The following is a 25,599-nucleotide window of genomic DNA, read 5'->3' as shown; positions in this document are numbered from 1 at the left end:
GGCTGGGAGGAAATGTTTAAAATTAGAATTCCTGTCTTCGTTCCCGATATTTATTTGTTCAGCAACAGAAGCTTTTTAATTAGCATAATAGGTATTGCAATTATTTTTAATTGGTGAAATGAGTAAGATCTAATCAATATGTGGACTGGCGACAAACGCTTCCCATATATTTGCACGTTTACATCAGGAATGAGACTTTAATATAATAGGATATCATGGTCTTACTTGTCATCTCCTAGGTTCATGTGATTGATCATCTTCCTCAGCCTCGTACGCAGCTGGGACCACAGGCCTGTGCCAAGCTGCTTCACAGCCATCTCAGGCTAAGTAATAAAGAACTTGAAAGACCGGAGCCTATGCCCTTAAGAGTGACTCTCAGGCTTTCTAGTTCCATTGCCCCTTTGTTCAGCCATTCACTGAGGATGTTGTCAACCATCAAAAAGGAAGGGATTTGCGTTGCATTTACCGAAGCTTCTTTATTGAATAATTTAGAGTGTTAACAAAGATAAATAAGATCCATGTTGTTCTTCAAAATAATACATATATATATATATATGACTTACAATACACCGTCATAAGGCAAAGAAATACAGCCAAATGTTCATACTACATTCAGAATTAAAAAATATACATGACATACGAAGTCATCACACAATCCACTCCAGTTCTGATCTGCATGAATGAACCTCTTCAGGACACATGGACATCTGCGAGCTAAGGCGACAGCAAAATGCACATATGTCCAGCTTCTCCACTCAGGGTTAGGTGTCTGCTGCTCTTTTGGATGGGTGGTCACATTCTTTATATGTCTTCATGGAAGGTGAGACTATCCATATAGAAAGATCACTTATAAAAACCTCACCAAAGTGGGGTGAGATGACATGTGGGGGACTTCTGATTGGAGAGAAGCCGCACAAGGACACACTCTGAACCCGAAAGCCAGCATCGAATGTGTCACTATCTACTTTCCTGTGGTGCCGAAGGCACTTTGCCATTTGGAAAATAAATTTTCATCTCAAAAAGTCACGGGGGAGTTGATGTGCAGGTTAGTGGTACAGCATGTGTTTAGCATGCACAAGGTCCTGGGGTCCATTTCTATCATGAAAGAAAGAAGGAAGAAGGAAGGACAGAAGGATGGGAAGGAGGGAAGGAAAGAAGGAGGGAGGAGTCAGGCCTGCAGATAGCCTGGCTGGCTCTTAGAGGAATATCATAATGAAGAAGACAGACTTCGTTCTAACTCAAGAAAAAGAAACAAGCGAAGAAAAAATTTAAAAAGCAAGCACAGTGTCTGAGTTCTGGAGACACTGGGCAATGAGCTCCAGCCAGTGAGGCCTACAGGGATGGCAGAGCCAAGCCTAACCACTGCAGCCCACAGGCCCCCACCGCCCCTTCTTGCTTATACTTTCATAAATAAATTTTCCAAATGAGCTGGCCCACAGCCCAAGCTAAACAAGCACATGTATGTACATTGGCACCCCACTGCCCAGGCGAGGGAGTAAAGGGGAACAGTGGAGATGCAGGGGGAGGAGGAGGAATGAATTAAGAGTGTAGTTTCATTTCCTTAGTATAAAATCCATATTTCTGTTCCAAAACAAGAAGAAAATTGACTATGTTAATTTCCATAAGCACACACATGTTCTTCAAAACATCAAACTAGACATGCCTATTTACATTCTCAAAGAAACAAAATAAATTAATATCAGTTGAACAAAAAAAACAGCAAAAGTAAGCTAATGGGTCTTAATACATACATGTTACCTAATTTAACCTATAAAGCTTTGCCCTAAGCTATGTCAGAGAAATTTCTTCCAAAGTATTTTTGTGAAGCGAATGAAAACATATGCCCCTTCTTTCTTGTTCTTAAATATCTGGGTAAAGGTTAGTGTCTCCCGAAATCTAAACATGGACACATTTCAAAGTTATTTGCAGGCTATTTCTCTCAAAGCAGCAGGAAGTGCCCATTGCTGCCTTGTGATGCTCAAGAAAACAACTTCTCCAGGCATCAGAGGGAGGTGAGCGGAGCCCTCCTGTTCATGAGGAGGGTGGAGCGCAGGCAGTCCCTCAAAATCCAATGACCCCTTGGAAAAGTTGATGACAAGAGCCCCAGAACAGACAGGCTCCACTTCCGAGTCCACACTGGCGTCTGGCTTGATTCCCTGGCTTTGCGAAGCCCCTTTCTCATCACGGCTGACATCTAGCAAGTTATGCTGAAGCAGCCGTGTGGGTGTGGATGGAGGGGACAGGCGAAGACAGACTGGTCAGCTCCTGCACCTCTGTAACTCAGTCTGCAATCACCATTTGGTGGCTGAGCTGGGCTATAAAATGCTGCCGCTGGCGTGGGGCTACCCACCTTCTTACCGAAATGCGCAAGCTTAACTGCACATTGGAAGAGCCACTCCCAGCAGCCTCCTTTCTAAGCCTTGGAAAACAAAAACTAAAGAAATCATACCCACTAATTGTGGGGTCATCATGTAGATTCAGGTGGCCAACAAATCATGCCTGTAGGTGACCTAAACTGTCCCTTCCACGTGTGGCAGGCCCAAGTGTCTGCCAACATGTGTTAGAACGAAAGCTGATGTCTCTCAGAAGATCTGTGCCCTGAGCTGAGGGAGAGTCCATGCTTTCAGCTGAAAATGCCCTTCCATGCAGGGTTTCCAACTAGACCCTTGCGCCCCATTTAGCATTTGAGTGAATGCCAACCTGCTGTGGTCAAGGAACATTAATGCATGCACTGGCTTGTGTGTGTTTTTTTTTTTTTCCATACTCAGTGAATAGTATCAGCTAAGCATAGCACAGTAATAGAATATTGAAGTCAGAACTCTACTTATTTGTCCCTGCTCCTGTGTTTGTGTGGTGGGGGTGGTGTGTGTGTGTGTTCTTTTTGAAGAAGAAGAGAAAGGAGGAGGAGAAGGAGGAAAAAGAAGAAGGAGGAGGAGGAGGGAAGGGAGAAGGAAGGAAGGAAGGAAGGAAGGAAGGAAGGAAGGAAGGAAGGAAGGAAGGAAGGAAGGAAAAAGAAAGAAAGATTGATTGATTTTATGATTAATAGGGATATGAGAAACCATGAATGCAGGGGTCAAAGGAAGAAAGACGTGTGTCACAGCATGAGAACACTGGCCGAAAGAAGGAAATTTTTACAACTGCCACAACAACAAAATGGGTACTGGACTTCACTAATTGACACCTACTTCCCCTTCAGAGTTGGGAAAGAAATTACTATGAGAAAGCATTAGTTATTGGTGTGCATGCTTATGACTGCAAAGGTTTGATGATTAGCCATGGGCTTTAAGTTGGCCCTCAATGACAGGGCCACTAGGATATTCTTGCCAATAGTGATTGTGACATCGCTTTATGACTAAAAATGGGGGCATTATTTTGCTGAGCTAAATACAACAGCTATTTGTCTAAATTTGCATTGGATTTTCAGGGAGCTTTGCAAAGTTCTGTCTTTGTACAGAAATGTTGCCCATTTTGCTTTCTGTAGCCCCAAAGCTTTCTGTCCCTTAAATGTCACCTATGTTCCTTATTAAACATTTGACAGAAAATAGCCCATGTGCTAGGAAATAAGAAGTTTGCATCACACAACTCTGAAGCAGGTACAAGTAGGTATCTATGAGTTTGAAGCCAGCCTGGTCCACAGAGCAAGTTACAAACCAGACAAGGCTACACAATGAGACCCTGTTTCAAAATAAACAACAACAACAGTTTGCAACCAGAAATCAGTTTTCCTTATTTATCACCCTACAACTGTTGACTCCTGTGAGAATTTCAAAGCTGTGAATTTGCATAACTATGATTATTGGTCTTCTAAATTCAGTTTACCCAGAAGCTGGAGAGCCACTTTCTAGCCACCAACACTGCAATCTGAGCATTGTCCTTCCCCAGGGTGCACAGATCCATCTCCTACTGGTGACATCTAGGGCTTGAAGGAAGTTCTCGTGACTGTCTTTTGAAGGTCATCATTTTAAGGACTAACCACAAATAGACCCCTTTACATCATGTCCCCAAACCACCATGTTTAATGGGAATGAACTTGCCCGTTAGACCAGAGCAAAGGGCACTCTGTGGAAAAGTATGGTATGAATCTGAATATGGAACCAGCCCCTGGGTAGAAACTGTTGCGCTTGGGAGAGAGTTCAAAATACACAGAAGGTGCCCTGTGTGAAGTCTCTTGCCTTGGAGGCCTTATGTCCCAGCAAGTAAATTCTCCATTGAATTCATCCCATTTCAGATCACAAAGAAATGCAAATCAAAGTGCCCAAACCTTAGACGTTTTCTGGTGATACTGCCCCCTTGAGAAGCACAGTGCAACAACCAGAAGCCATTTTCTCTCTCCAAATGTATCCTACAGATTTATGCATTTCAGGCTCTGCTCTGGTAGCCTGAGAAACAGCATAGCGTACCTGCTGCCGCACTAGCATCCAAAACTACAAACAAACATCGAAACACAAAAAGTCAAGGAGGCAGAGCAACATCTTCCCCTCTGCGCACTAAGTGGGGTGTGGGCATCTGCCTGAGCCCCAAGGGAGCCACCTGGGTCACCCACTGAGCATAGCAAAGCTTCTCCAAGTTCAAGTTCAAGGCTGCCCGTGCTATGGCTGCCAGTCATCACAGGGGTCAAGGCACCAGAACTGCTGATTTTTCCAGAAGCCTTCTCAAAGCAGCAGCAACCGCAGCCGTTTTCCTGCAAAGCAAACAAAATACCAATCTTGTTAATTCAGCAGGACTTTAAAATTGTAATTAGCTGGTTGTGCCCCTTAGGAAAACCACAGATGATTTTTTTCATAATGTATGTGTGTATGTGTGTGAGACAGAAAGAAAACGCCTGACAGATTCCACTGCTCACCAGGGCTGCTTGGTTTTTTTTTAAAAGCCCCTGTGAGTATTTTAGAACTATTTGCAGCACTGAAGGACAAGGCCCTCTTTGTTTCCCCTGAAGCACAGCCACTCCTATGCTGTTGTCATCAGGCCACGGTCAACTTGATTTCAGCATCAAAGTGAGAATTTGGGCTAGGAAGGGCCATACGGTCACCCAGTATCGGTTGGAGGGTGGTTCCACCCACCCTCCCACAAATACCAGGATCCACAGATTGCAAAATCCCTTCTATGAAGTAGCATAAAATTTGGTAAAACCCACATACAGCTTCTCGTATGTCCAAAATCATGCCTAGGTGACTAATAACGCTAGCGATGGAGGGTTTGGTGAACAATTGCGTCCCATTGTTTAGGAAACAGTGACAAGTTCCCACTTTTTCCCTACAATGTTTTTCTCCAAATATTTTCTACCTACAGTTGAATGGATCCAAAGATAAAAGCCACACAAAGATAAGAGCAGATCACATTCCCACCTCTGATAGAGGTTTGCACACGGTTGCTGCTCAGACTCATTTCTGAGCAACATCTTAGAATTTTTATGTCTTATAGGTGGGAGAAGACTCAGGTTGGGAATGACTGACAGAGGGCCACCAGGCTACTTTTGTGTTTTATTGGAACCGACTTCTCTTTCTTTTCCATAAGAATAATCTTTAACCACCAGATCTCTTAAAATACTCATCTCAAACTTAGTTTCACTTATAAGATCTTACCACAAGCCTCACTCATCTTCCCAAGTGGTTTTGCTCAGTGTTGATACTTGCACACATACATGCACACACATGAGTGCACACACACACACGACTGTACACACACACACACATACACACGCATACACACACACCATTCCTTTTCCTTTTTGTGTGATAAAGAGAACTGAACCTAGGCTTTGCACACACTGGGTGAGCACTATACCAACAAGCTGTACCCCAGCTCTCTTTTGTAATTTTAAAATCTGAGACAGGCTTTAGTAAGTTGTCGGGTCTGACCTTGAACTCATTCTGTAGGCCAGGCAGGTCTGGAGTTTGCCATCCCGAGTTAATACTTGCAATTTAATTTTTAATTTAAATCGTGGCACCATGGTAGGCCCCTTGAGCATTAAGCGTGAGGCTGGGTTCCATCCCTACAATTGAGACTAAAGAGAAAGGGAGCAACTAACAAAAGCAGGCAGATTATGTAGATCTGAAAACATTCTTCCTGACCTGCAAGGAGCCTCTAAGGCCAAAGGGGCTAGGGGAGCCCAGGGAAGGAAGACAGGCAGGCAGCCCTAGACCATCAGGAAACAAACCTGTCTGAGCTCAGTAATTCCAGCAGAGTGTACCCAGCTGTATGGTGTGACCAGCTCAGTGCTTCCGTTTCTGTTCCTACGTGGGGCTGCACTGTCTTCCATCACACTGGGTTCAAAGTGACAGCTTTGGCATGGAAGGACGTTACCTCCTCCCACCACCATTTCCTCTTCATTCTTTCCCTACAGACCCTGGCGACAGGCCCTCCTTGGAATGCAACCTCCTGTCACCCAGTGCACTCATTCCCACCAGGCCTCCAAAGTGACTCCAGTGCTCTCTGTGGGAAGGTGGTTTGTGGCAAACCCTAGGGGTTTGTGGTGGCTGGGGACAAAGCTGCTTCTGAAGGAAAGGGTGGGGGAGAGGAGAGGTGAGGATTGGCATTGCCTGCTTGCTTTGGGGCCCGGGGTGTTCACAGCTCCAAGGGCAGGCTATGACTGAGCGCTTCACTTAGGCCTGGGGCTCCCGTGGGTCTTAAAGCGATACCTCCCTCCAACTCCTCTCACTTTCTTGCCCTTGACAAACAAGGATGATCTTGTAAACAGCAAGTCCGAATCTTCTCCTTGACTGTTCATAGGTTTCTAAATAAATGACAGACTTTTAAGCGACCCCGACAAAGGCTACGTGCTTTCTAAACCCTAGCTTGAGCCTTTGACTGTGATATACTGACTTAGTCCCTCTCCATCTTATTCTCTAAAAGACTCAAGGCCACTTAAAAGTCTCTGTCCTGGCAGACAGACAAGCAGAAACCCTGGCCCAGAAAAATATAGATCAGAATGAAAGATTAAAACCAGTTAGAGCTGGAGTTTACAGCTCAAGGTTAGAGCGCTTGCTTAGCGTGCATAAGGCTCTGGATTCATCCCAGGCACCACAAGATGAAAAGGGGGCTGGGGATGGGGTGGGGAGAAAGACCAGTTGCCCATCGCAAAAATGTAAGCCTTGTGCAGTTGTTAAATTTTCGCTGCAAGAATGACCGTGGACTTTCTAAGTTTAGGTAGGTAGCCCTTCTTAAAGGCTATATATTGCAATTTCTAAGTCTCTCTCGGTTGCTGCCCTGCTGTTCTGTCTTCTCTAGAATATGTCTTTTCTTTATTATTGATATAAAAGAAGGCATGCCCCCAAACTGTCCCTTAATAATCCAACAAAACTAAGCATGGGGCAAAGAAGCCAGACCTGACTTTGTGTTTCTTGAGGTCAGAAAGCACAACCCTGGTCAGAGGCAGCTGCTGTGGGGGGGAATGCAGACTTTAGCTTCTAAAGTAGAGTATCTCACCCCACTGTTTTTTAGGTAAAGTCTGAATAGTCTTGGGTGTACTACTTCATTCTCCCAGGTATCACAACTATAAGGGTAACCTGAGACAATCTCTGTACAAGTTCTGGAGCCCACTGTGCAAAGACGTCTCAGGTCTCTGCCTGTATTTATCTCAGTGGGGCTACTCAGCAAGCTGGGGCAGTGGACTACCTACAATCCACACAATACCTACAATCCACTTCCTCTCCCAGGACCTGGTAAAGCTGGAAAGAAGAAAACACAGTAATCTGATTGGAGCCTTCCCCTAGCCACCAGCCCAAACACTGCCTGTGTCTCTCAATATCTGTGCAAGAAACGCCCAGCTTCTCTCTCCTATGCCATTCACGTAAGCAATACACAGACACCACTCAGCAAACAGTCCCAAGACCAGAGGAGTACATTTTCACGATGACTGGAATCTAGTTTTCCTGGGGTACAATCCCAATTATCCCCCAAACAAATGTAATTTTATTTGTTCCCATGGGAGGAGGTGGGGGAAACTTGAGACCAACCTTCAGAATAGGCTCACTCCTCAAGTTATTTGGTCGTGAGGTTCTGTGCGCCGGAGCTAGGTTTCTTCTAGGGAAACAGAAACGTTGGAGGAAGGATTAGAACAGCTTTTTTTTTATCAGTTTCTGACTTACAATAGCAGAGCAAGTGAGGAACTGATAATTTGCTATTGGATTCGTGGTGATCTTCCAGAGACATCTAAGAGGCTAAAATTGTCAGCAACCTTCTGATAGACACACCGGTTTCTCACTCTACAATGGCATCCTGTGATCAGTGCTCTTCCTTCCACTGAAGCCAGGGTCAATCCACTCACTCCCTCATTGTATTTAATTTACAAATGTATGTTTGTTCAAAGCCCACTTGGGCAAAGCAAAAGAGCTAGTACTCATGACATTGGGGCTAGGACAACTAAAGGGATGGCTGCTTCTGTGTAAGATCAGTGGAGTAGAGGAAGGGATGTTAAGGGGCGTGGGAAGGTTTAAGAAGACAGCCAAGGTCTCGGATGGGGTTCTACAGCCATTGTAAAGGAGGTGGCATTGGACATCAGCCTTAGTTAACAGGGTTCTATGTGACAAATAGTGACAGAGACAAGACTGGAGTTTAGGGTGTCTTAGAATAGCTGTGTCTGTGGGGTGTTGCCTTGGTGTGAACAGCGGGAGGAGTATGAAGACTTTGTGATTGGGGATGGTCATGACATAGCTTGGATTTGAACTGCCCTTCCCCCAGGACCATGTGCTAAATAAAAGCTTAATCTCCAGCCCGTGGTGCTACTTGGGAGTGTTAATATATCTTAAGGGTCACTGGGGTCATGACTTTGACAGAAGTGATAGGACCCTAGCCTGCTCTTTTTGTCTTTTCCTGGCCACAAAGTGAACCTATTGGACTCTGTCTCCACAGGAGCAATACTAATGAGATTACAATTGTGATGTAAAATAAGAGAACTTAGCACAAGAACTTCATCATGTTGTATGTTTGTTATAGTGGATGCAAAGATGACTATTAGAGATGTTGGGAATAAGGAAATTCTTTGCTAGTATGAACAGCAGTGGGTGTTAGCCTGTGGTCTGTTTTTGTCCACTGGGGGAAAAACAGGCACAAAGTGAGTAGATCCGAGAAAAGGAAGAAAGGGAGAAGGAAGTTTTGTTCCAGGAGAGAAGAAGCCACACTATCCTTGCTCACATTTCTTTCCTCTGGCTGCAGAGCACTGAGGAATTTCAGAAGAGTGCTTACTGAGTTCTGCTAGTCAGGGGGCGCGGGGGGGGGGGAGGGAGGGGAGGGGGCTGCTTCTGATACGGATGTGTTGTGTGTGGTTGGGGACGGAAGACAGAATAGAATCACTGTGTGGCACTTTAAGCCTACACAGAAGGCAGAGAACTTCCAGGCCTTAACTTCTAGGAGAGGAAAAACATGCTTCTTAAAAGAAAATGGGCAGTTCAGCCGATCAAAAGCTAATTAATAGCTTTCAAGCATAAAACAATCAAAAGAGATAAATAAGAAAATACAAAGTACTTTGAAATAAATGTTAGGCCAACTGGCAGTTTTCAATGAGAAATAACATTTAGACACAATGTAAATTCTTATTTTAGAGAACATACAGGAACCAGATTGTTTCCAAAGCAAATATACAAAAATTTAAGTCTCAACAGGTTTAATATCCCTAATCCAAATATCTGAAATTTGAAAGGCTTCAAAAATCTAAAACGGTTTGAGTTCCAACGACATGATTCTAAAGTCGAAAAGTGCACAGCTGACTTCATGTGCTAATAGTCCAAATGCAGGTGCACTAAACACACTGCACACAACCTTCTGAAGACGGTACACATAGGGTGTACACGAAACAAGGAGATTCCCTACCAAGACTGGGTCCCGTGCTTAAGGTATCTCATCGTACACATGCAAATATTTCAAAATCTGAAGAGATCTAACATCCAAAGGGTCCCAAGCATTGCGGATAAGGGATGATCAGCCTGTATTTTATTGAAAAATAAAAAGTACTGATTGCATTTAGGCACCCAGGAACACCAAACACATATCGTACTGGAGTGGGTCTGGAAACAAGCTCCAAGCCTCTTCCCAGCCATCAGGGGCGTGGCAAAGCTTTGTCCATGCTCCAGCACTTCCTGACCCCACCACAGTGTTCTCATCTACACAGTGGCAATAGTAATTAATAATGCCAGGTTAATGAGGTCAGCATGAGGGTGCCATGTGTTAATCCTCGTAACACAGTTAGAGTCAGCTGCACGTAAGTATGACTTTAACAGTAACTAGCTGTATGCACCGCGAGTTTAAAAACTATTTTCTTGTGATATCTATTTGCTTCAGGTGTCACCAGTTGGGTGGGATAACAAAAAAGGTGATTTTTTTTGTAGTTGTGGTCACATGATTTAAAATATTTTTAAACAACTTTCTAGCCTGTATAATGTCATTAATTCCTTTGCTGTGGCTTCTATATTGTCCTGACATGTCAAAGTGTATTTAGACCCCTGGTTAAAAATACATTGGTGGAAAACGGGCTCAGAATAGGTTGGTCACCCTAATAAGCAGTTTATGCAGTCTGGGAGAGGTACTGGCTAGGTAATAAGTCTGTTTTTATTTGCCATCAGTACCAATTATCGAGGAAAGGTATATTCAGACACAAATAAAACTCAGTACTGATGCTGAATTTAGATGCAGATTTAATTTCAATAAAAACTGGCTGTGGAAAAAGTGAGACTCTGAAGCAGTCATTCCAAGGTTTGCTGGTCAGAGAGGAGTCCTTTTCCAAACCCCCAGGAGTGCGGACAGTGAAGAGAAGAGCAGGAGCAAAGGGGAGTGTGGAGAGGATTACAGTCCCAGGCCGGGAATCAGCCGCCCAGCCAGTATACCCGTTAGAGACGTCCTTACAAGCTAGGGGCCGGGAGGTGGGCTGCTTACCAGTTAAAAGCCTACATGTTAAGTAAGGCTACTTAATGTGGTGCGTCTGCCTTCGTGTTATCTCGGAAATTCATTGTTATTTGGCAGGGAAAAGCATATGAGGCAGAGAAGCAGTTAGGAGTTTACTGTAGCAATTCCAGGAGCAGGGTCTCCCGGGCCAGGGCAATGTGGGATGAAGAGGGCTGGAAAGATTCCTAATACAGCTAGAATACACAAGGTGCAGAACTTGGAGAAGAAGTAAATAGGAGACGGGTAGGCTTATACCAGGTTGAGCATTAGACGAGTCGGTGCCCAGAGGAGAATAAAGTACACAAGGTAAACAGAGAATTTAGAATTGTGACTTTTGTTCGAGGGAGAGAATTTTCCTAAATGTACATCAGCATATCTCCTCCAGACTGTTTTTCTATCCCAGGCCATGTATCAGTGTTAAGTGGGAGAGTTTGTTGGTCAACACACTTCACAACAGATACAATGATTCCCTAGTGCTAGAAGCAGTCTAAGAAACATATATAAAAGACGATATTATTATCTCAATTAAAACACCCTAAGCAACGTATTTCTAGCTTTGGAAATACGTGGGAAATCTCACTTAAGGCTGAGCTGACTACAGAAACCGATGAGATGGGCAAATGGAAAGCCACGAGAAAACAGGAAGCATGGTCACCTGGGCCAGTCTGGAGTGGAGTCTGTGGTCTGACAGCCAAGGGTGCTTGAGAGCTTCGCTGGCACTTATTCTCCAGCTGGAGGGAAATTCAGAAGCATGTTAGAGGAGCCCACTAAATGACGCCTGCGTCCGCAGTTTCACAGGTTTTGGTAGAGTGGCTAACTCACGTTCAAGCCTGCCTTCTGGAATTGCGTGATAGAAATGTCCAGAGGGGACTATCAGCTCTAACCACGGTATCAGCATTGGTAATACAAGCAGGACAATAATCAAATTCTTATGAATAATTGAATGTTTCTTCAAATATAAGTAATTATTCTGTGATATGACATCTGAGCTTCATAAATTGAACTCTTAACAGAGAAATAAATGCACATTTCTTAATTATAGGAATAAAATGTTCCAGCAATTCTCAATGAATAGAGAAGCAGTATGCATGGGAAGTCTTTTGACTATGTCTGCTAACTTTCGAATGAAGGAGTTTTGGTGAGTTTATCACAGGTGTATCCAGGAGTTAAAAACACATGCAACACACACACACACACACACACACACATTTCAAAGTAAACACAGAGTTTTTCATCCTCCAAGGTTTGAAAAAGTTGGCATTTTTCCATCTCTACATTGTCGAGGATCCATAAATGAAAAATAATAACAATATTGGCTGTTATTTTGCCTAGAGGTCAAGGAAAAACAAATTAACTCCATAGATTGTCCTTCCTCTCAGAATAATAATAATAATAATAGCATATTATTCGGCCACGACTCCTCATCCTTCAAAGCAGTGGTTCTCAACTGCAACACCTTCAGCAAATCATATCTCTAAAATTGTTTACATTACAACTCGTAACAGTAGCAACATTACAGTTATGAAGTAGCAATGAAAATAATTTTAAGGTTGAGGGTCACTGCAACTGTATTAAAGGGTCACAGCATGAGGAAGGTTGAGAACCACTGCTTTAGCGACTCGGATCTGGCCCCATTGCCTTAGGACCTGGTTTGTATCATGTCTTTCTAAAAAAGACCTATCTTGCCAGACATGGTGGTGCAGCACCTTTAGATCTCAGCACCTGAGAGATAGATATAGGCAGATAGATCGTTACGGGTTTGAGGCCAGCCTGGTGCACAGACTGAGCTCCAGGCCAGCTGTGACCTGTGTCCTAGGGATAGATGGTCGGTTAACTGCTCAAGTGAAAGACTCCTCCGCCTCCCACCATTACCCGTTACCTACGGTATTTCTCTTGCTCTCCATAACATCCTCTCTCCTATTCCTTCACAGTCTTGTTTATTAGTGGGACAACAAAGCAGCTGTTATCGGCTCTGAAGATCTTAAATATGACATACCGTCACACAGTTCGGATATAAAGCCATCTAAAGAGGCTGCTCACAGTGCCCTTCTTACTCCATGAATCTAAAATCAAGCCCCTATATTTTAATATCATGCATGTTCATCCACTAAAATTTAAATTAATGTGTTTTTAGCATGAGAGGAAACTATAAGGCTATCTGAGTGTCTAGAGCGTAAGCTTGGAGGAAGACCAACTTCTGTTTAGTGTCATTTCGGTCTCTTCCTAGCAATGTTGTTAGCAATAGGCTAACAATATACAGTCGCATCATAAAGTGGTCATAATAGAAACTTCTCCCTCTGGGAATTAAGAGCTTTGATGAAAAGAAATGATGTTCAAAAAACAGATGACACTGTCTGGCCCATAAATGTTGATAGACATGAAAGGGATTGAGGGTAGGTCACCCAAGATCAACTAGACTGCTGGAACTTCATTACAAAAGTCACACACACACACACACACACACACACACACAAAACCAAGTTTTTCAGTCCCATCCAACCTCATGACTGAAACAGCCCTAGGCACTAGCAGATTGGGTCAAGGATTCAAACCTCATTGCATTCAGAGCCTGCACAGGCATCACGGATGTTACGGAGGGGATGGGATCGACTAACTCCACGGTGCACACTGCACCTAGTCCTCCTATAACCAGAGATGAACTTGGTTTACCTCTTCTCCTTAATGAGGAGCTTAGAGATGAACTCCTTGGCCTCCTCTGATATGTCCTGAAATTCTTCATCCTCTAAATCCCACCTGCATGCCAGGATGTTGGTCAGCGTCTCTGCATCATTATCTCCCAAAAACGGGGACAAGCCACTGAGTCTACAAGACACAGAATTGAGGGTGAGGGTGGTTTAAACAGTTTGGTATGTTTTATAGACAGAATACTTTTTAGTTTGGCCGTTTAAAAATGAAAACAGGAAAATATTGATACACCGTAAGTATATAATACATCATTGCAGCCAGGAACATGCCTGTGTCTCCCATCCCAACTTTCAATTAAGCAATTGCAGCACTGAAGGTTGTAGCTGCACCTGAATAAAGCTCAAATAATAAAATAAATTTTCCTTTCAAGTATTTTACAGCTGGCAAGACAAGGTACTGCCACATACTCAGAAAGCAAACCCCAGAGGTCATTGCTGAGGTGCGATCCAAGCAGATCAGTGCCCACTGATCCAAAGAGATCAATATCTAAGATCTAAAACAAGACAAAACAAAACAAAAACTATGTTTAGGACTCTTAGCTGCTATCCTGGGACTCAAAGTGAGCTGTGAGGAAGACATGTATATCCTTTTTTTTTTTTTTAAGATATAGTAGGCAAAGGATTGACTCCTTCCATTTAGAAAACTAACATAACCTAAGCAATGGGAGATGGCACTGGGTTATTCTAGAAGAACATTATTATTGTTATTCTAGAAGTCAAGGCTTTTTCATCCCAGTGGAACCTCCTTGAAGGTTCACAGGCTAAGGATGAGTGTATGAACAACGGGAGAGCTGCTTACAGCATGTACGTGATGACTCCCACACTCCACATATCCGTAGGGAAGGAAACGAAGTCATAGTTCACAACTTCAGGGGCGAGGAATTCTGGGGTTCCAAAGTTCACCTTCAGTTTCTCTCTGGGCTTGTATCTGAAATTGAGGGGACAAGGTGGGAGGGTTGGACAGGCCAATCGACGATCAAAACTACTGAACATCGAAAACAGGCACCATCTCTAAGGCAAAACTAACTTCAATTATGCACTTTTGCCAGAAATCGAACAACCATGCTAGTGTCTAAAGGTGACTAACATTCCAGGGGTTCAAAAGTAAAAACACATCCTATACAACCTTAATATTCTGAAACAGTTGTAAGAAAGCCATTCTAGATAACTGGAACATTTGAACGAGGTTGTGACAGGACCTGATATGGTTCTTCCCATGCACATGGCCAGCACAAACCCTTCCAAACTGCCGAATGCTGGAGCAATCCACGGCTTCCATTGTCTGTGCATTAGTGTGCCGAGCTGTTCATGTGCCCATGTAAATCATTTGCTTCCCTAAGACATCAGAACCCGCCATGTCTTGTTTAAACTACTAACATTTTTTAAAGTAAATTCCCCCTTTATAAATGAAACAAATATAAAATCAGGATAAACATAGATTCTAAATTAATGCATTATAAGTTAACAAGCTTTAATGGACTAGGTTTTCACTTCTCATTTTTATTATATGCCTTACAGAAACTTCTCAATGCTTAGATCTCAAATCTAACAGGGTTAGGGTAAAATTAATTTTTATTTTTATTATTAATTTTTATTATTGAGATCTGGACCATAGCAGATAGTCTTTGCAAAGAATGAATTTGCCTCCCACCCCCTACCTCTATCCCTGAACTTACATTCAAACAGACGTACCTTCTGGCCAATCCAAAATCAATAATTTTTATTTGCTTAGCATCCCGATTCACACACAGGATGTTCTCAGGCTGCCAGGAGAAAGAGACACATTAGCAATGAAAACAACCATCTTTCACTCAAATTGTCCCTGAACCACAACTAAAAATACAAGATGCTCAGGAAAAACATATCAGGCCTTTTACTCGGGGGCTGGTTTGTCTGTGTGGGTATTTTCTCCTTTAATTATGTGGTGGCTGAGGTTGTGGGTAGCCTGCCAACCTTGCATTACCCTGCCTGTCCCTCTTCATGGTTTTACAGATTGCCGTAATGCATGAGTTCAGGCAGGGGCCTTCTAGAGGAGAGAAAGAGAGGAGAGGCTGTTCCAGCATTTTCCAAGTGGGCTGGTGGAGGCCAGTTCAGAACTGACAGAGCCCTTCTCCTGTTAAAGTATTAAGTATATTTCCTTCTTGGAGGAATATTTCCCCCAAGATTTACGAGTTCCAAGAGAAATGGCCTGATTCACTTAAAGAACCACGCTGAATATGCAATATAATGCGAACATTTTTGACCTCTAGATTTTTCCCTTGTGCTTTGTCTATGGGAAAGTCGCATGCTAAAGGAAGGCTTTTGTCTCCTGCTCATTCTTCATCTCCAAAATTCCAAGGTTTTGCTGAGCTCGGTCTCAGTGCTTAAAGTCCTTGACTAAGTGTTCCCTTGGAGTTAGATGCTAGTAAAACTTGGCCCTGCTAATCTGACAGGCTTGGGGGAAGGGACGAAACCAAGCTACAGCACTACTACCCGGTGTCCCTGGAATGTCCTGCTGATGTAGCTATATTTATTGGGATAGAAAACCTTAAGTCTGGGAAAAATAAGTAATCTCATTTAAAGCCAACGTCGTCCATTAAAAAAAAAAATACTATTTTCAAAGAAGAGCCAAGAACTCTTAAATTCTAATTTCAACTCCGCTAAGAGCTGGGCATAGCGAAATTGCCAGGTACCCAGGATTCCATCTTTGTCCTTTACGTGGGCCACACCCCCTTCCACATCCTGTCTGGTGGAAAGGAGGTCCAAGTGAGGCAGAAACCCAGACACACTTTATGAAATGATGTAGTGTCTCCATATCAACGTCTAACCGCCCAGTTCACTGTGTAATATCTTTGGAAGCTCTCCCCTAAAATGTCTCTAAAACAGATGTCTGAGAGTAAAAGCCATTTTACACAGAGGTGGGTGCTCACTACGGTGGTTTGGAGTCAACAAGTAAGAGCTGTCCTATTGTCAAACAATACCACGGTATCCTGAATATTCTTTTGCAGGATATAAATGAGGGCACTTCAAAAAAAATAATTTCTATGATACTAAAACTTACAACGTCCATCATCTCAGATAAGATTTTCAGGAAATAAAATTATAAAGGAGAATCATTGTAAGTCACCCCTTGACTCCCTGAAGCGATGCATGCCCAATCCCATCAGTCTCTTCCTTCCAAGGGACTCTCTAAAGAAACCTGCTCCTTCGTGACTCACCCAGTTCTCACCTTTGTTGTTATCTTTCTATATAAGCCATAACTAAAACTGCCCACTGTAAGTCTTCAATCAACGTTACAAAGCCACAGATGGAGTCATTTGACTTACGATAGGTCAGCTCCTGGCTCCAGCTGCCAATCAAATCCCTTTAGGGTTGTTTGTGGAATATCCACAGTGAACAAAAGTACTCCTTGGACGCGCACATTATCATACTCAGCTCACGGCCAAGGACTTTGCTAATGATTTTTAACCTCTGACTTTGTCGTTTTATGTACCACTTCCCCTCCTTCCTCCTCCTGCGCAACTGTGAGTGGGAAAGGCAAGGGGCGCATAAATCAAGACCGTGAGGGAAGCCAAGTTGTAGGAAGAGGGGCCCACGGAAACCTATTTAAGGAGGCCAGATTTATTCAGCTGTCCCTTCCCTAGAGACTTACAATATATGGTGTGTTCCATAGAATACACAATTTATCTCGCTGTCATGCTGTGAAAACAGAGAAATGAGAAAACGATCGAGCCACACAAGACGATGCATTCTGTGATGCTAACTCTAATGCAGGCTGGACCAGGCTTGTTAGGGCTCAGCCTTTTGCTGGTTTTATCTAATCCAGTTCTGGAGACTTTATAATGAGAGGGAGATAAAGAGGAGGAAGGAAATGGACTGGCTTCCCTCTTGCTTTCTGATTTGTGAACAACTGCCCTTGCTTCACTTTGGCAGTGCAACCCCACCCTCTAGCTGCCCTGCATTCTGTTCTCCACAGCCTCGACTCAGTGTTTTAGCAAACCCATAGGACAATAAATCCCAAGCCAGAGTTTCCTAGAAGAATTCAAGAGGCTACTGGGGACTCTTAAGATCTGAAACGGTAGCTACAACTTGGGAATTGAAGACTAAAATACTCCCACTGTGTACTCTGATAGTAAGGAGATGGCAGCAATATTGTGATGCTGGTTTTAATTCTACAGTTTTAGGGAAATGACCTCCTGTGTTGATTTAATAAAGTTAATTTATAATAATCTCAACAAGGGACTCTAAAGATGGGCATGCGAATATTAGTCCCCCAAAGTGGTGACAATTGTAAATGGGATAAAAATCCTGATTTTGCTAGGTGGTGTGACGTGAGTTTGTCCCGCCAGCTAGGGAGGCTGGATTTGACAGGATAGCTTGAACTCAGACGTTCACGCCTAGGCTAAGTGAAAAAGCAAAACACTGCTCAAAAAACGCACAAACAAAAAGAGAAAGGAAAAAATTCAGATTTTTGTTAATTCCTAAAAACATGACCAGAGACAACACACCTTCCCAAGGCTGGTACATAATATTTCACAGGAGGGAAGAGCTAAGGAGGCCTTGCATTTCACAGGATAAGAAACAGGCCGTACCTTGAGATCCAAGTGGAGGATGTACATCTGGTGCATGTACCTTATCCCCTCACAGATTTGCTTCATGAACAGGATGGTGTCCAGCTCTGTCAAGTTGCAGTTTTCATCAATGATGCGATCAAACAGCTCCCCACCCTCCACACTGCAGAGGGAAGAGGTGGAACTTTGAGTCCTGACTCCATGAACACCGCGTGTGTATCTTGCGCGAAGTCGCTGCCCAAGTGCCTGTAGCTCTTACAACAGGTATGTGTTTGCGCAGTTATTTCCTTGCCTTCTTCACTATATGGGTTACATGATACTTATGTGGATACCTTCAGTATACCTTATGTCTATACCTTCAACATCACACAACTAAAGTCTCAAAGTCCCTGTTATCGGTGGATACACTCTAGCTGAGTTCATGGATGCCATATAACAGATACTGGGGGATGAAGATAACTCAAGGACACACTGAGGTGGGATTCCAGTGTTTCCAGTGTTAACAGGAGGTGAGTCAAGGTTTTACCCTTTGAGTTCTTAGATTAAGAGTAATGGCAATGTTTTTCTGTATGGCTGGATTAAGAGTAATGACAAAGTATTTCTATGTGGCTGATGCTGGATACAGTTGTTTTCCAAACCTTATATACCAAGGCAAACAAAACAAACCAACTTTCAGTGTCTGTTCAGTATTAACACTACTTGAGTTTTATGGTGGGTGTGCTGGCATAGCACTTTGTAGGACTTTGGATGTAAAGCAGGGCATCACGCATGCTCGGCAGGCACTCTCACCTGAGCTGATCAAGTCTTTGCAGAAGGGATTCTGAAATGGGGCTATTTAGTATCAGGGGCTTGGCGTGTGCTTTGTGATCTTGAATGCTTAACCACCCCCTCTCCCCAGCTTCATTCTGTTAGGTTTTAGCAACTCACGGTCACCTGTGATCAATATAGCACAAGACACCCTGAGTAGAGACTGCGCTCACATAACTTTTGTTTGATATATTGTTGTAATCGTTTCATTTTACCACAAGCTGCTAACTTATAAGTTAAATTTTACCATGGGTATTTAAGTACCTGTTGGCTCCGTACCATTCCCAATTTCAGTCATCCATTAAAGATTTTAGAACATACCCCCAAGGTAAGAGAAATCACTGTGGAAGGAAATAAGGTTCACACGCCACTTTTCCTCTACGTTGCACAGGATAAAACCCAACCTTGGTTTGGGTCAACAGAGCCTAGATACAGGCTGCATCTATTTTGTCCTGCTGCATCTGATCAGTGAGTCACACTGGGAGACTGCACTTGGAAACAGTTTCCCTTCTGACTCTGGCGGCAAGATCTCGTGTCTCCTGCAACTCAGAACCAACGGTGCACTGCCCATGGCTCCCATGGCTCCGGCTGAGTCATGAGCGCTAGGCAGAAGGTGGAGGAGAGAGAACACATACTACTCCATGACGAGGATGATGTCCTGCTTGGACTCAAAGGCATCATAGAGCTGAATGAGGTTCACGTGGTCCAGCTGGTTCATGATGCTAATCTCATTCTTCACATCCTCCTGAGGAGAAGGAAAGAGTGAATTGGTGCGGTGGAGACTGGCCCAGAGGGAGAGGAGACACACCTCCCGGCGCCTTTACCTTGTCCTTTGCACTTCTGATCTTAATGATTTTAGCAGCCAGCTTCAGGCCCGTTGCTTTCTCTTCACACTTGTGAACCTGGCCAAAGCGACCCCTGCCAAACAACAGACGGTTCAGTGAGGCACTGTAGTCTGCAGGGCCCCGTATCGGTCCCTACCAGGTGAACAGTATGCGTTCCCAGTCATTTGTCTCTTGAGTGAGCACACTTGCAAATATGTCTCAGTATCTGGAGCAGCACTGGCCAAGGTGAGTTCTAGGGGTCACCTATATCCCCTCAGGAAGTTGCGCTTGTCTTTAGTTAGTCTTCCACATCAGAAGCATTGCCTGTCACAAATCTCTGCTACATAAAGGGAATGGGCAAGCCCTGAAAAATCTTATGTCTTGAATTATATTTGTGTCTGTCGTCTTGACCTAAATCTTAGAAGTTAATTTGCCTCGGCCGTATGCTGATCCTTATTCCTGTTCGGGGCAGAGAAATTTGGTCAGTGTCTCCTATAGGTTATACAAAATTTCACTTGAATTTTGAATTAAGGACAGTGGTTAAAATTGCCAAGAATCCCGTGGTATTGACCTGTTTCAATATCTCCTCCAAGTAAAAGATAAACTACTGTATAATAAACCCTTACCATTAGCAGGCAGCATGGACTTGGTGCACACCTCATTTGCTCTGCTAACCTATTTTTTTTTTTCCAGTACAGCATGGCCACCAATGTTGAGGTGAGCCCACAACAACCAATGACAGACCTCAAATTCTACTGTGCCCAAAGAGGCAGATGAGAACTTTAAAAGAAGCCACTGACAAACCCCAAAGCAGCACAAACCCTAGGAATTATTTCAAAGTTCAGGTGTTTCTATATGGCAGAGGGCAAGGGACTGTGGAATGGTAAGGAGAAGACACAACCTTACAGAATTAACTGGTCACCCCTTAACATCCCGAGGAAACCACACTGAGGTATCCTGCACATCCTCCATGTGCTAATTGTGTATAGGGTGCAAAATGCTGCTTTCTCCTTCTATTTTACAAAAACGTGCAATGGTAGTAAATTTTTTTATGTAGGCTTTGAGTTACAGGAAGTCATTGGGAGACTGTGGACGAAGTAGGAGGGGAAAAGGTCCCCCAGTGTAACCCTGACCCCGATGACCTCTACTCTTCCTTCTTTAAGAGACAGTGTGCACTTCAATGACACTCAGTTGAGTTCTTCCGTGAGGAAAGCAATCAACTAACACGGTAATAGCATGGAAGCTATAGCCACAGAAAAGGAAAACCGGCTAGATTGAGAGAAAGATGAACTCCAGGCCACTGGAAATACATAGGTTGGATACATTTCTATTTCTTCTCTTAAGGGCTAAACCTGGATTTGGACCGTTCCTGGACCTTCTTCTGGTGACTCATGTTAGTTTTTTTTCCTACTCTCAGACATCATAACAGGGCAACTAAAACAGATGCTAAAGAGGAAGTATGGCTACCACGTCAACTGTCCAGGACAAGTGACAATTTTCAAAAATGGTTAAAAATCTCTTAAACTGTTTGCTTTTAGTGTTTGCAGTTCTCAAGTCGAGACTAGCGACATTTCCGCCATCTTGGGCTCTGCCTTGGGGAGACTGTCGGCTTTTACTGAGGCATTGTTCAAACTGGGCCTCACTCACCCTCCTAGGATCTCAGACTTGCTCACGGCGTACAGACTGTCCACGGCAGCGTGTTTGGCCATTACGATCCGGTGATCAAACGGGGCTGCAGGAGCGGGGACATCGTCTGTAAGGGGAGAAGGAAAGGGCTGTCCGTCAAGGAGTCTGGCCTTTCGGCAGCGAGCAGCACGTCTCCTAGTGAAAATCGGCTCGTGTAAAACTAAAACGCAATCAGCCACCTGTCTTATCCCTAATGACCCTGGAATATACATTTCCATTTCACATATGAGTGGTCTGTAACTCATGAATATCTTATCAAGTATCTTTGGGAAATAAAGTCATTCACAAACTCTTTGGGGTGATTTTTAGAAAATGCAGGACGGTAAACAAATATGCAATCCCAGGACAGACAAACACTTCTGGGGCTGGAGCTGAAGCTCAGCAGAAAAGCCCTTTCCTAGCATGGACGAGATCCTTGGTTTGATCTCCAGCGTGACTTTGTTTTTAATGCTTTCAAGCCTGAAACCATTTTTCATTTGACCATGAGAAATTAATGGATTCATCTTTTTGGAAAATGCTCCTGTATAATTCATATTTTAATTAAAGCAGAGAGGGAGAAATGGAGAAAGATGAATTATTTCCTTGTGTCATTGAACTATTTGATACTGTACGCTACTTTTTTTTTTTTAAATGTTTTGGGCTTTATTTCAGAGGCATTTAAAGCACAGAGATGAATTTTTCCTGGCTGAATGGAAATAAAACCCCCAATGAAACCACATAAGTTATGTGCTACAGCTATCCCGCTTCTCCCGCTTTCCACCTTCCATCTGATGTATTTAAGTGATCGTCCACATCCGCATGAAGCCTAGCACGCATAGCTACTCAGTAATATTTCTGATGGTCTTCCTATTCCCGTGACTGTTGCTGTCCATGACTTTGCCCTTCTCCATTTACTTATTAAAATTACTTCACACATACAGCAAGGGTACAAAGATGGGAGACAATTACGTTCTTTATTCTGTATATTTATTCATTTATTGGTTTTTTGAGACAGTGTAACTTTGACTACCCTGGAACTTACTCTGTAGACCAGGCTGGCTCAAACTCAAATCTGCCTGCCTCTGCCTCCTGAGTGCTGCTGGGATTAAAGATGTGAACCACCACTACCCTGTCCTAAACAGCTGTGTTCTTTAAACTTGGTATTTATCCAATATATATTTCCTAATCACTTAGCTTGTTCTAGGTATACTATCAAATAGTAATATTTATTTTGTTTGATTCATTTAACATTTTTATATTCAGATAGCACAACTCTCTTGGAATCTAATTTGATGTAAACATTCACTTCTCATGCCATGAATATACTTTGAAATAAAATCAGGAGAGAATTCCTCAGGAGTCATTCACTGCTTCAGATTTTGTTCAGGCTGGGAAGACAGCTCTATGGGTAAATGTGCTTTGTGTACATGTCTCAAAGCCTAAAGACATGTGTTAGGATCCCGAAGAGCCATGTAAAAAGCTTACCATTGTGCCTGTAACCCTAAGTTGATGGTCACCAGCCTAGCTCCAGTCTCAAAGGAATATGGTGGAAATGGTAGAGCAGGACACTTGGTGTCCTCCTCTGGCCTCTGTAAATGTACAGGTGCGCACCCTGAACACACATGTTTATAGGCATCACATATATATAAATATGCATTCACACACACTTAAGATAGATAGATAGATGATAGATAGATAGATAGATAGATAGATAGATAGATAGATAGATATACGGATAGATAGACAGACAAGACTGTTTCTTTTGCCTGCACAAAGAGTGTTCAAGTTAACCACACTAATACATAATCACAGAGCATATGTTTCTTTAGAACTGTTACGATAAGGGAAATTCAGTTGGAATGCTTGCTGTGGATAGTTAGGAAACTTTAAAAGTCCAGAACAAAAAGCATTTCCTACCTAGTGGGACCGCTGGGGCTTGCTCTCTTAGATGGATGCTCATTCCCTCCTGGGGCCTGTCATCCGGGCTCCAGGTTTGTCTGGCTTCCTCTGTCCTGACCGTGGGCTCTTCCCCCACTCTCACTACATCTATTCTGCTCTTTTTCTTGTCCTCACTTAGGAAACACTCCTCTGCCACTCGGCGCTTACTGCTGCCCGCAGACTCTGTCTGTTCAGCATTCTGGAAAGTGGATCCTGCTGCCGAATTTCCCGGGATTCCTGGTGTAGAAATGGCCTTTATATTACTGATGCACCTGGAAAATAAAACTCATTTGCAGCTCTCAATGTTTCAAGGAAAAAAAAATTCCCAGATTGTCAAAACTCTTAGAACCGAAACTTAATTAGGATGGTATTTGGGGAAGACGATGTGCTTTGCCACACAGACAGAGGTGACCAGTTCAGCAGTTGAGAACGTCAAATCTAAATATATTACCAGACACAGAGAGTCTTCCAGGGACCTCACTGTGAGTCCAAAAGTGGTCATTTATGAAACCTAACAACAGAAGAGAGAAATTATAGAAAAGGAGCGGTGATCTCTCTAAAGATTGACCACCACAGAAGAACCATTATTGGTGGCTTAATTGGAATGTTCTGGCAGCTGCTGGTCTTCTTGAGCAAATCTCGTCATGATGGACTTCAATAATGATCAGTGTTTAAGATATAGAAATTATATTTCTTCAAGATTAATTTCAAATGCATTATATTAAAGCTAAGTAACAATTATGCCTTAAACAAATGCAATACTTGGAGCAGCTAATTTTAATTGGATACAAAAATTCTTGAATTTGTATAAGATGCCTCTTAATTTTAATTTTAAGGAAGAAGCTTAATCAATTATCTGCTTCCTACAATGCTAGGGAAGAAACAACCAATGGATTCTTTCTATAATGTTTCTATAATGGATTAGGTCAACTCTTTCAGATTTGGGTTTTTAATTTACAACTCAACATAATCATTATTTAATTCTTAGCCTTAGAAAGGATGTACTTTTTACTGCTAAGCAGCAAAACTTTTTACTTGTTCTTTATAGAGTATTGATTACTGACGATATCAAAATTTGTGATCTTAGTGTTAGTGTAAGACTTAGAGATGATCAAATGGGGCTCAGGAAGGAAGCACAGGCTTAGCATGAAAAAGGCCCTGAGTTCCATTCCCAGTGGAGGGAAGCAAGGAAAGAAGGAAGGGAAGAAGGAATTAAGAGCAGGAGGGAGGGGCAGAGGGAGAGTGGAAATAGTGAGGGAGGGAGACAGAGTGGAAATAACTAAAAATAATGATACAAAGAAAGAGGAATAAAAGAATAATAGGAAAATATAGCCATGAAAAATCAATATAAGAGAGGAGCTCATCCTAAACATTGCCTTTAAAACCACCTTCATTTTTCCTTCAAAATGGCATCAAATACCACAGCACAAAGGCCTATGAGAGAGCCCAGCTGTGGATGTGTGATACTGTGACAGTACCTTTCAGAGGATGGGCCACCATTCATCCCGTCCGCCTGCTGATTTCCAGGTGAACGTTTGTCCAGCACTGTTTCACTTGCCGCTGTTGAAACTGCGTTCTCGGTTTCTGTTCCTCTGCTCTCTTCCTTAGAAGGAAGCCCACGTTTCCCTCCTTTGAGAAACGGACATCCATTTTTATCCTCAGTGTCCTGGTTATCCCCCAAGGTGTTGCTTTCTTGTCTCTCCAGACTTTCTACGCATAGACCATCTTTTCCATCTGCATTCTCTCTTAGTTCCATGGGATCCCTTGGAACAAAATCTACCTTGTCTTGTCTTTCCTGATGACATATGACATAGCTCCTCTGAACCTCACAGGAGTTGGTCTTCTCAGCATTTTTCTTGTTGAGTTTGGTAACCTTTTCCTTCTCGGAGGAGACTAGGTTTTTCTGGTCAGGTTTCTCTAAGAAGCCAAAGAACACAAAACACGTTAATGAAAAATTCACAGGATCATTTTAATTTTGGTTTCACTTAATGGGCATCTCTAGCCTGGCTTCTTTTCAACAGCGGATTTAAGTTTTCAAAAACAAAGCAGAATGGAATACGCCCCGCTGCCTGAAAACTGTGTGTCAAGAGTTTTTCTTGTTTGTCGCTGGTAAATCCAAAGCCAATCAGACAAAAGAAAAAGTTAATAAAACAGCATTCCTCCCCATAAGATTTAGGAATGTGTGATTTCCTCTGAGTAAGAGTGACAACAGAACTCCCTCCATAACCACTGAGT

General features: G+C 43.1%; 1 protein-coding gene across 1 annotated transcript in view; it reads right to left on the bottom strand.

Moving 5' to 3' along the window:
* Nucleotides 1-221: 221 nt before the first annotated feature.
* Mylk4 (myosin light chain kinase family member 4) overlaps nt 222-25,599 on the bottom strand; it is a 77,734-nt gene continuing 52,356 nt past the window's right edge. The window contains exons 4-16 of the mRNA XM_050142383.1: nt 24,843-25,281; nt 23,344-23,636; nt 21,409-21,514; nt 19,762-19,855; nt 19,573-19,682; nt 18,152-18,293; nt 15,273-15,343; nt 14,380-14,508; nt 13,546-13,698; nt 11,531-11,606; nt 4,544-4,681; nt 4,347-4,424; nt 222-323 (exon numbers count right to left, since the gene is read on the bottom strand). Of these exons, the coding sequence (XP_049998340.1) occupies nt 222-323; nt 4,347-4,424; nt 4,544-4,681; nt 11,531-11,606; nt 13,546-13,698; nt 14,380-14,508; nt 15,273-15,343; nt 18,152-18,293; nt 19,573-19,682; nt 19,762-19,855; nt 21,409-21,514; nt 23,344-23,636; nt 24,843-25,281 (1,931 nt within the window). The remainder of the gene's footprint in view (nt 324-4,346; nt 4,425-4,543; nt 4,682-11,530; nt 11,607-13,545; nt 13,699-14,379; nt 14,509-15,272; nt 15,344-18,151; nt 18,294-19,572; nt 19,683-19,761; nt 19,856-21,408; nt 21,515-23,343; nt 23,637-24,842; nt 25,282-25,599) is intronic.

This window comes from Alexandromys fortis, unplaced genomic scaffold (genome assembly GCF_014885135.2).
Source record: "Alexandromys fortis isolate MF-2015 unplaced genomic scaffold, M_Fortis_MF-2015_v1.1 scaffold_5, whole genome shotgun sequence".
Taxonomy (NCBI): Eukaryota; Metazoa; Chordata; class Mammalia; order Rodentia; family Cricetidae; genus Alexandromys; species Alexandromys fortis.
This window is presented reverse-complemented; position numbering and strand designations above follow the sequence as displayed.